This window comes from Saccostrea cucullata, unplaced genomic scaffold (genome assembly GCF_032062105.1).
Source record: "Saccostrea cucullata isolate Sc308-1 unplaced genomic scaffold, CSIRO_AGI_Scuc_v1 ctg164, whole genome shotgun sequence".
Classification (NCBI taxonomy): domain Eukaryota; kingdom Metazoa; phylum Mollusca; class Bivalvia; order Ostreida; family Ostreidae; genus Saccostrea; species Saccostrea cuccullata.
This window is the reverse complement of record NW_026937694.1, coordinates 351,335-363,606: the sequence shown is the minus strand read 5'-3', so window position 1 is coordinate 363,606 and position 12,272 is coordinate 351,335. Positions and strand designations below refer to the sequence as shown.

Here is a 12,272-nt window from a genome sequence, read left to right as displayed (position 1 = left end):
ATCTTGGTGACTGCTTAATTATTATGCTTGCGTATTATTAAGGAAAAAATGAATTTTTAAAGAAAATAAAATATCTGCTTTATTTTTCATATCTTTATATATCCTATCTCTATATAAAGAACAAGTTAATTTCTGATTTTCAAATCAGACAGCATTTTTCGACCCAATATTATAATGATAAAATATCTTTTATATACATGTAATGTAACTGTTTACGTCCTATGATATGATATGATTCCCACAGCATTTCGTATTGTCCATTTCGACGATTATCACAGAAAATTTCGACTCTTTACTTTATGCTACTCATTATGTCTAAAGGTATACTAAGTCTTGTATATAGAAGTCAAATCAGAAATCAGTCTTTGTCTTTAGTTTTTTTAACTTGTCATTGGGAGGTGTCAATTAAAATACACTTTACATAGATTGGATGACATTCCGTGCAATCAGCTTAGAGAACTAAAGAAAAATTATATATATGCATTTAAGTCCTATTAAAACTAGTAAAGAAGGTAAGCATGTACTTTTTTCCGGTCCGAAATATTGTAATTATACAAAAAGAAAATCTGTCGTAGTACAGTGCTGGTACACCTGAATAAACATTAATTTATTTAAAAAGACTTAAAACACATGTATACCGGTCGTAGTAGCTGCACATCCTGCTGAAAAATCACAAATGTCTTTCTGGCAATCACATTTTGATTGACAATCTTCTCCATAAAAAGGAAATGGACATTTAGAAGAACAGTTTATTCCAATGTATCCCGGTGTGCATTCTGAAATTAATTGCATAGTTAACTGTTTTTTTATATGTAGAGCTTAAAAATGTTAAAAGTAAAATAGACTTATTTATGAATTCATCGTCATTTTGTCCCCAACTGAAAAAAATAACCTTAAGTCCTTTTTAATTTCAACAACCAAAGTTTCATTTGCACTCCCCTCCTCCAAAAAATCGAAAGAGAATTTACAGTTTATGTGAAGTTTGATTTAAAGAAACGAATTAAACGAATATAACCAAAATTAATATAAAAGCATAATTTATTGTTTTGAAGATATTCAATTATATTATACATGTATTTCTCAATTATTTAAAGATCGCCGATTGGCTAAAAATGATCATATGACCAATTACCAGTATATAGTAATATAGTATACTAGTAACAGTATGTATACATGTATTTGTGTAACTATTTAAAAATGATTCTGAATTTTATATTAACGTGATGTTTCAAAAAATAGACAATATTGTATAAAACAATAGTGTTAACTTAACATAGCCAATATGATTTAATACTAAAAAAAATCCCAGCTATTGATATGATCCACTTCATCTTAAAATAAATTATATAAATATGTTTCCTACATTTAGGAAATTCATAAAGAATGTAAATGAGCATATGTAGTCTTATATATTAATTGGTACACAATTTAAAAAAAAGAAACACAATGAATTAAACATATAACTTAAATTTAATCGTAATATTTCTTTTATTCCAGTTGTTGTCTTGTCAATCTCTTTAACATATTCTATAGCAAATGTATCATAAATCAATTTTTATTTTCTCAAGAACTTTTTCTCGTTATTAACCCATTCAGTTTGCTCGCGAAAAATTAATCCTAGCGTGAAATAGTATTCTGGGAGCATTTAAAGAGCAAGAACCAATTCGTGAAAACTGTGCCTCGCTAATTAAGATTAAATAACTCTCCCGCGAAATTAGGGTGTGGCGAAAAAAAATGATTTATTCATTCGCTACTATACCATAGATATATCAACTTGATAAAATGCTCGACTGAGCAAGAAGTTGATAAGTTTTTCTGTCAGGTCGATTTATCTTTGGATAGACCTCATAAAGGGGTATTTTCACATGATATAAATTTGATATTTATGAAAAAAAAATAAGAAGAATACGTCTGTCAAAATCAGAAAAGTTGCTAACGAACATTTTCTAGTCTGAAAAGTCACCCCCTCTCCACCTTTTGAAAGAATCCTAGGTCAACCCATACAACATACTAGTCCCATTTTAATATGAGGTTCTACTGGGTTTCTTGTTTTTATTATTAGGTTCTTCAAGATACTTTAATATACCTGTAAATTAATATACTTTTACTTACTTTCGCATTGTTGGCTTCTAATATTCCACTTGAAATCTGGACAGCACGATTTGAAGCCACTGTTTGGATAACTGAATTCTTTTAACTTTTTATAATATAACAGTTGATAAAAAAAATACTAATGAAATAAGATCAACAAATTAAGGTTATTTAAGATCTTGATCCTCGAAAATACTTAAACAAATATTATTATACATGCAAGGAAAATTACATCTTTACTGTGTTTAGGATAAATACTTACGTTTCACATTTCGGAATTTCTGAAGAATGCACTGGAATAAAACTGAAAACTTGGGCAAATAAAAATAAAAAAAAGTTTGTGAGATCCATATGATATATAAACATGCAGTCTTTACTTTGTATTTGTTTATGATTAATGTCGAGTCACTTGGTCAATGCATTGAACATTTCCTCCTTCCGGCAAACAACAAAAATAACTAACAACAATAGAAAACGTGTAGCAAGTAATAAATTGATGTTTATGAACCTCTTAATGACAATCTTGTATAAAGTCAGCATTTCAAAATCTCGATATCGGGTAGGTCATAATTTTGAAAATCGCTATAATTAATTTTCTAGTATTTGCAAAATAATACATGTACAACTACTTGATGCAATTTTGTTTTATACCTACATGTTTCAAATACATCCATGGTCATTTTCAAACAAGGGATGCTTACTCCTTTTAGGAACAAATAAAAGATATTGTTGGTTTATCTCTCTTGTATCATTGTGACTTTTGCAGAAAATTCATCTCTTATCAGACATTTAAAAAATGAATTTTTTGCATTAATTTCCGTATACTGTAAACGTATTTATTTTATTTAGCGTGTGCAATATTTGGCGGTAATTGATTTTTGAACAAGTTAGCGTAGATTTGATTTAGCGCATTTCTTAATGTTCTTATAAATGTATATATGTTTAAGACATTTAGCATTGTACTTGAATTAGCGGGAATTTCTTTCCGCCAAAGAAGCTAAAAAGAAAACACAGCCAAATGTAGTACGTATACAGTAGTCTCCGCAACATGTTATATTTTTATTACGTGTTGGTTTTTTTAATGAGTTGATATTGTATGTACATTCATTTAAGGTTAGGATGTTTTTAGTTTGATTAAATGTTAAATCAAGATAATATCCCCTGCAATGCCAGAAGTTTTTCGTTGTTTGTCACTGTTAATGATACATGCATTTACTTTAATAAATGATATAATGTACCTCAACATGATGTTATCTGTTTTTGACTGCTTTGTACGAAAAACAAGCTCAGTCGTTTGGCAGGAGAACTTAGGAACAAAGAAAATGGTCTACTCTTCTAAATAATGAAGATCTAAATCATTAAATGATAATGAATCTTTTATATTCATTATATCCCTCCCCCTCGACTGAAAATTGGGAGGGTATAAAGTAATGGGGATGTCCGTCCGCCCGTCTGTCTGTACGTCTGTCCGTCTATCACAGTTCGGGGTACCCATCTCTTATCCACAATTCCTCTCATACCACTGAATGAAATTTGATGAGAACTTTCAAGAGATATTTCTTAGATATTGCTTTTGTGCATATTTCATTTTATTTTTTAATCCGACACATGTATATTTGGTTTTCCATGACAAAACATGAACATTGTCATTAAATTCATATGGGAGGCGGGGGTATCATTGAGTTAGCTTATTGCTCACATAAGTACAGTACATCTAGTTATCATTAAAGCTAAAGATTTTAGATTTTGACCTCAAAGTAATTCGATATTCAAAAGCATGCTATATATTCAGCTTTTAAACCTGGACAAGCTACTGACAGTTAAATTAATGTTACGGGAATTTCAATTGCCTCGCTTTATCAACCTCATAACTTCTTTTTAAAAACTTCAAAATTGTAAACAAGCTTTTTCTTGATACATATTTTTGTAAGCTTTTTTTAAAAATTAAAAAATCAATTTATTAAACAGATTATTTGTTGAGTAAGCATGCTCGAATTTAAGAAAAAAATCATAAACCATCTGTTTATCATGCTGCTCGCGCAGTAAGGACCATCGTAACTTGTTAGATGATTGCATCAACTGTCCAGACAAGATATACAGTTAATGTATACACTGCCAGGACAGAATATCAATGTACATATTACTGATTGATTGTATATTGTTTAACTTCCCTCTTGAGAATTTTTCACCCATATGGAGACGCCACCACTTGCTCTAATACTCGGGACTTATGACCATTGAGCAGGGAGGGATCTCTTTCGTGCCAGCACCTACTGCGACACGGGACCTCGGTTTATACGGTCTTATTCGAGGGACCGGTCTCCACATCCCACAGTGGGATTCGACCCCACGACGTAAATTCAACCTCTTACTTTACGACTCTGAGGCAAACCTCTACATTCACTGCGCCACGCCGGCGACCAATGTTCATGTGATGTATCTAGCCCAAAATACAACTTGGGGTATGTACGGGGTGTTTGCTTTTTGAGCGAAAGAAAGGGCCTTTCAAGATCGAGGTATTTTTGCTCGTCATGAATTATGAATACATTTTGCCGGACAGCATGCACAGTGCACTCACGAAGGAAAACACTATTTTAGGAATATATGGATATTTCATGATACATTTTCATCGACTGTACACTTTCTTGTTTCATCCACCGCTTAAATGCTATTCCGGGAAGCAAAATAGACCTACATTGTGTTTATGATTAAAATATGAAGACAAAGGTTTTGTTTCCTCCTACATACTTTCCAGCGAAATGTATCCCTATATTATGGAAAACAACAAAAACATACCTCGACCCCTTTCCACCGCTTAAAAACATACCTCCGTGCAAAACAAACCGAATCAAATCATCTCTTTATTTCCAAAGAGGTATTTGATATTGATTTTTTTTTTATACATTAAGCATTTCAGAGACTTTTGATTATTGATCTAAATTTCATCGACTTTTAAGAAATCGATAGGGTATTTATACCTTGTTTAAACATTTTGTTTTATATTATGATTAAAAAAAAAATACTGCTGTGTTTTCGAAACAATTTAATTTTCTTAATTTAAACGTCAATAGATGAAATTATTGAACTTCCCTCTATGCTGTAATTACTTTTGTATTCAATAGCAAATTAAATAACATGGAGATAATTTAAGTTCAATTGACATAAAAATTATACTCTCCACTTAACTTCCATCATTGTAATCAAATACTTAAAGAAACCAGCTAAAAAACAACATTCTCAATTTCTCTAAATTGTAGAAATGCACACAGATGTCTGGTTCAATTATCGGAGCATTTGGTGGGTGCTATTTTTTTTTTTTTAAATATCATTAATTTTAGGGAATCCCTTTGTAAAGGAAGCATGAACTCACTCTTATTAGGGACACATTATATGTACATCATATGTAATTTGCCATTTCTCTTGATTTATTAATAGTTCTTGTTATTTGAAATTTTGTATTTATAAAAAAAGCTGATCGGAGACTTCGTTTATAATCATGAAAGTTCACATTTTGAGTTTAGGTGTAAAATTCATTAACAAAAGCAAATACTAGTTGACGTGTACCTACACATTTGATTTTTTAAATCTAGAATTAATTGGACTTCTCCCTTTCTAGTATTTGCAAACTGATAAGCGATATCACCTCAAGTAGTTTAATTTATTTAGGTCAATTTATGACGTCCTAATAATATATCTCCTTTGTATCTGTATATCATGTAATTGATAAAACCTAAATCGTAGAGGAGTATTTTAGCAGAAAACAAACCTTTCTACTATCAAATTGATTTTAAAAATATTCAAGTTTTGCATAAGGGATATTCATTTTTATTCCACACGCAATGGAACATACGCAGTCGGAGTTTGAACACTGAAGGTATTCTGTGAGCGTATGGGTGATGGTGAGAGGGCCTTTTCACTTTCAGAATCTAATGTGTGAATTTTTTGATGAATTTCTTTACTGGAAGTTGCTTTTAAAATTGTTGGGACGCCGTTAAACTGATGGCTGAAAACTAAACCTGCAATCGGCTGTTACGGCCATTGAGCAATGACGTACACATATATATATATATATATATATATATATATATATATACATATATACAGCGGCACATGACCCATGTTTACACAGATAGCAGCAGTTAGAACGTCTGGAGTGAGAAGAGAGAGATTTGTCATGCGAACATTTACTAAACCTCTCTATAAAAGGTAGGTACTTGACAAATGTATCAAACATTTTGAATAATGTATTAAAATAATCTTATTTACTGTAAACCAACTTTTATTCGCGTGCGAGAAATATCCGCGAGTTCCGCGACCTCATTTAACTCGCGGATATTTATCGCCGCGAACCATTCATTTTGCTAAGAATTTGTAGAGAATGTTTCCTCAGTCGCGGAAATAGATTGCCGCGGATTGATTTTAAACTAACGAATCGTGAATAAAAGATGACGCGAATAATAGTTGGTCTACAGTATTTCCAACACCTTTGAATGTAAAGTAAGAGTTATTTAAGCATTATGACGATAAGATAATGACATTGATTTTTCACGTATGAACTCTCTAGATAGTGTTTTAATTGAAAAATACATTCCTTTAGTTGTCAATACATTATCAGTTCGTTGTCCTTTTAAATTCCTACAATCAACTATCAATCAAAATATAAAAAGCAAAGCTGTTTAAAGACGAAATTCACTCAATGGGGGCAGATATCATGCGTAATTAAATTTTCGAATTTTTTTTAATTGCTCTTTGGGTCGCATTGATATCAAATTTAGGTGTTCTTTAAGACATTTGTTTTTCTTTGTTATCAAATAATAGTGCACTTTAAAATGGTTTTAAATAATATTGGACTTGGAAACGCCAATAAAGAGGGATTATACATACCTCCGATAGCGTTTTGTAAAGATTGTCTAGTCAGCCTAGCATTACTTAGGAAAGTGCATAAAGTGAAGGTCAAGTATCAGATTTCTCCTTCTTACAGGTCTCGTTCTCGAATGAGATATATTGGGACACGACTGAAGCCATATTATTCATCATGCACACAGTGATAATGTCTCGGTGATAACTTTTACGCAGGTATATGCAACTGGATTTTAAACATACACTTGATATAAAAAGGTTTTGTAAATCAGTGAAGGGATAATTACATACATTTTTTCCTCATCTTCCCAAGGTACGTAAATTTTTATTTGTTTAATGTTTCTACCTAGATAAACAATTGTTACATGTATAAATGTTCATTTTGAAATTATGCAATAACTTCCCAGAGAGAATTGTCCTTTCTGACAAATTTTAATTTAAATTGACCGATCATTGATATTTTTATAACTTTGAGATAAAAGAAACGGGATCATAAATCAAGCGTTAAAAGCACGTACGTTAGTATGAAAGTGGCGCATACATATATAGAAGAGGCGAAAGGGTTAAATTGCTTAAAGATTTTGAAAGAATTGATGAATTGACTGTATATATTTAGTAAATAATAAAGTAAGATATCGTGCTCGTCCGTACATAAGAAAAACGTGCTGATCTTTAGATAGGAACGTATATTAGTCATATACATCTACCAGTCAAAACACATATTATACCCGACTTTTGTCTGACAATTTAATCAATCTACCACTGACAGATGGATAAAGTCACACTGAAGGTAAAAGGGAATTTTTTTGGTTGAATTTCACTTATGAGTATTTTCGTTTGTATTTTATGTGGATAGATTCTAACATCATTTTTATTTAAATTTGCCTTTTATAATATTTTTGTATAATTATTGTAAAATTTAATGTTAAGATAAGCTATAAGCGTCAATTCAAAAAATCACGACAAAGAAAGGATTTAATAATGCATGAAGCATTCTGAATCAATTTAACAATAATTATTTTGAACGCTTTTGTAAGTAAGATAAGAATCGTCAGCATCCTATTTATTGATTGTGTCCTTGGTAAAGAACATGACATTGATTTTGCACGAATAAACTCTCTAGAAAATGTTTTAATCGAAGGGAACATTTCTTGTTGAGAACACATTATCACCTCTATTGTCCCTATTGATACCTCTACCTCATACATGTCATATCCATCAAAATGTGATAAAGCAAAGTTGTTTCGATAAGTAGGTCACACAATATGCACAATGAGTGCATATACCGTGTCTGTTTAATTTTCTATTTTTTTCGTAGTCTCTTGGTCGCACTCGGTATCAAATTCAGTTGTTTTCAGGCTACCGGTGATTTAGACAGCGTTTTTGGAGATTTTTCTATGAAGCTTGAATATTAATTTTGAAAGTGTTTAAAGTGCAGGCCAGTTACAAGTATCAGTTTTCGCCTACTTTGAAATTTCGGTTTCGATTCATAAACCGGGACAAGATTATAGACATGTTTTATCATTCTCATGTGATAACGTCTGTGTGATATTTTTACGCAATACCACTATACAAATGCGACTTGGTGTACACAAGGAATACAAATTTATTTTGCAAATCATCTAGTGAATGGATAATAACATCATTTCCTGTCTCGTTAAGGTACGTTAATTTACGCAGTTTGATGTTTCAATTAAAAGATATGCAAGTAAAGGATTAGTACATGTAAATGTTCTCTTTGAAATTATATACAGATTTTCCAAATAGAATTACCAAATGGAACAGAATATCAAGAAAATTATTCGATACGACCGCCAGCATTAACCAATTAACTGGTAAATAGATGTCATTGATCTCAAAAGCTAAACACATGAATGATAATAAGAAAATGTTGCATATCATAGGTGAAGGGGTTGATTGAAAGAATTTCGACAGAATCGTTGATTGACTATTACATATACAAATGTAATCTGTACTTAATAATTAAGTATCAAAAATACATTACTTTTTTCTCCTTTCGATATTTATTCTAATAGAAAATAATTACATTTAATGATACTGTCCATTAGTGTATGATCAGATTTCCCTGGTCGATAAACATATAATATTTTTAGTGATTCGTCATATTAAGCAATCTATCTTATGATATCAAGTATAAAAACTCATAGTTAAGAAAATCAACAAAATGCTATCTTAAAAAAGAACACGTAGAGGGTAATTTTTTGTTTCAAATTTCATGATTAAGTAAAATATGTGCCATGTAGGCGTACTTTAAAAACCAGACGAACGTGAATATGCATTTAATTTTCTCCTCAAGAGAAAGACATATTATTCGACAATATCTAAAAAGAATGTTCTTTATATTTATGCACATAGATCTACCTGGGCCAGTGAAGGTATTTAAAACTAAAAAGAAATTGTGATTATATCTATGTTACTGTTTGCTTAGTTTTACGCCAGCTTATAGAATCCCTGCATTTTTTTTCAAAAATAAATGAAAAGTGACGGTATATATAATATTGAACACTATCATAATAATATTTTCTTGAAAATTTATTCCATGGTTATATAAATAGCTAAAATTATAAGTTATTTCTGCAGGATTTCAAGATGTGTACATTTGTATCTGAAAGTTTTGCTAAATTAAGAGATTGAACGACTTTATTAAATGGGGAATTTCGATCACAAGGCTGCGTTATCAAATTCCAAATTTTCTCTATATTCGATTCTATTATGTAGATGTTACTATCGGGTTTAGATTTTATGATAATGAAATTCTAGAACATGGCATTTACAAGGCAGTTAAAACGAAATGCTTTCAAGAAAAAGTTTTTCATTATAAAATACTACATGCATGTCCTTTTTCAATATATAGAGGCTTAATAAAAACAATCAAAAAGGTGTCTGGTGATAAAAGATAAAATAAATATCTGTGTCACTAGAAACGCATGTGATAATTAAATGTAACCTTCTATATATTAAAACAAGTCCTAAATTATGTCCTCATTTTATTTTATTAGCTCACCTGAGCCGAAGGCTCAGTTGAGCTTTTCTGATCAAAATTTGTCCGTCGTCTGTCGTTGTCGTTGTTGCCGTTGTCGTCGTAAACTTTTCACATTTTTATCTTCTTCTCAAGAACCACTGGGCCGATTTCAACCAAACTTGGTACAAAGTATCCTTGGGTAAAGGGGATTCAAGTTTGTTCAAATGAAGGGCCACGCTCTTTTCCAAGGGGAGTTAATCATAAATTTGTTAAAAATTAATAGCATTTTTAAAAAATCTTCTTCTCCAGAACCAATGGGCCAGGAAAGATCATACTCATGTGGAATCATCCTCATGTAGTGTAGATTCAAGTTTGTTCAAATCATGATCCCCGGTGCAAGGATGGGGCCAAAATGGCCGACCCAAGTTTTACATAGAAATATATATGAAAAATCTTATAAAAATCTTCTCCAGAACCACTGGGCCAGGAAAGATGAAACTCGTGTGCAATCATCCTCAGGTAGTGTAGATTCAAGTTTGTTCAAATCATGACGCCTGAGGTAAGGGTGGGGCCAAAATGGCCGATCCTAGTTTTACATAGGAATATATAGGAAATATCTTTAAAAATCCTTCTGAAGATCCACTGGGCCAGAAAAGATGAAACTCATGTGGAATCATCCTCAGGTAGTGTAGATTTAAGTTTGTTCAGATCAGGACCCCCGTGGCTAGGGTGTGGCCAAAATGGCTGACCCAAGTTTTACATAGGGATATATAGGGAAACCTTTTAAAATCTTCTTTTCAAGTACTTCAAAGCTATGATTAGTGATATTTATATGGAATCATCCTCAGGTAGTGTAGATTCTAGTTTGTTCAAATGATGAACGCCTGGAGGGGGGGGGGGTAAATTCAAGCCCGATGTGCTCAGGTGAGCGCTGTGGCCCCTGGGCCTCTTGTTTCTTCTCTACTTTGATTTTTATTTCTAATTTCTCGATGAGGTACATGCATATAGAAAGGGTACGGATGACAGTATCTATGTTCAATATTACCAAAAACTACAGATAAATTTTAAAGCCGAGTTCATCACTTCTGTGTTAAGTTGTATGCTGTAATTGTCAGATTGTGAGACAGTGAAAATGTTAATTTTTAAATTCGATACATCTCAATGAAAAGGCAAATTTTTGCAAAGATACTTTAGGAAGCCTGATTAGAATCTCTCTTTAAAATTATAACCTGAATGCTAGTGTAAAGAATTTCTTTTTATATGACTTCTCTCTTAATTGATCTTGAACTATATAATGGATGTTGTTTAGAGATCGCATCTAACATGTCTAAATTAATTATTGCTTGAAATACTGTAAAACAACTACATGTATTATTGGCGTCTTTTTTATTCGAGATTCGTCACTCTGAAATCAATCCGCGACAGTTCATTTCTGAGACCGAGAAAACATTCTCTACAAATACTTATCAAAAGTATTTGTTCGCGGCGATTAATATTCGCGAGTGAAAATAGGTCGCAGAGCTTGAGAATATTTCTCGCACGAGAATAAAAAATTGTTTATAGTATGTATTCCCTATACATGATCAAAAAAGAAAAATAACTTGATCAACATAATAATTAAAATACCTCCATGCGAATCTTATTTTGGACTGTGTCAGTGTGTCCTGTACATAAATTGTTTTCTGAAGCGCCTGGAATATAATCTATATACAAACAAGTGTAATATACAGCTTCTCAGTACGTGATCTGTTGCCTATTTTTTTTTTTTATTTCATACACAAATCAAGACAAATATTTCAATATCGACATTAAAGTACATGAATTTTTGTAATTTTTTGCAAATATTCTTTATATAGGGAATTACTCAACCAAAAAATGCGTTTTGATTTTCAAATCGGTTAGCATTATGCTGTGTTTCATTTTTTTTGTCAGACATAAGCAGGATGATTATTATCATCTAGATAAGAAGACAAGATCAATAATAATATTTCATTGTAAATATTAATAATTACAATGGTGATAAAGATGTTTTTGTTTTCTCAAAAGTGACACAAGTAATGCTAAATTTATAAAGTATCAGTATATAGTAGTATCAAAAGTTGTCCAGAATAATTACATCTTTTTATTCTGTGAATAAATCAAGATGTTAGGATGAGTATATTGTGTTTTAAGTACTAGTCATGCAAAAGTGATATTTGAGTGATTCACTCAGGTTCTCGGAATACAATGATTTTCCACACATAGATTTCTCTTGACCTATGATCCATGTATGTAAAATAAAAAATGTTTTGGATCATGGTTACTATGGAAACCCGATCAAAGTAATTTCCTTAGCAAC

At 31.4% G+C, this 12,272-nt stretch overlaps 1 protein-coding gene across 1 annotated transcript; it reads right to left on the bottom strand.

Moving 5' to 3' along the window:
- Window positions 1-237: 237 nt before the first annotated feature.
- On the bottom strand, window positions 238-8,164 carry LOC134248675 (scavenger receptor class F member 2-like). Its single transcript, XM_062731071.1, has 5 exons — window positions 8,151-8,164; window positions 6,976-7,019; window positions 2,354-2,384; window positions 2,113-2,171; window positions 238-776 (listed from the first exon to the last, which is right to left on the bottom strand). Exons 1-5 carry the CDS (start codon window positions 8,162-8,164, stop codon window positions 622-624), a joined length of 303 nt encoding a protein of 100 aa, XP_062587055.1. The 3' UTR covers window positions 238-621.
- Window positions 8,165-12,272: the final 4,108 nt, after the last annotated feature.

Bases quoted from the DNA above. Each gene is read 5' to 3' on its own strand.
- LOC134248675 (XM_062731071.1), bottom strand. The intron at 2,385-6,975 runs GTATGTATAATC...GTTTTATTCCAG, and splicing joins TTTACAAAACGCTATCGGAG to TGCATTCTTCAGAAATTCCG. The intron at 777-2,112 runs GTAAGTAAAAGT...AATTAATTTCAG, and splicing joins TAGAAGCCAACAATGCGAAA to AATGCACACCGGGATACATT.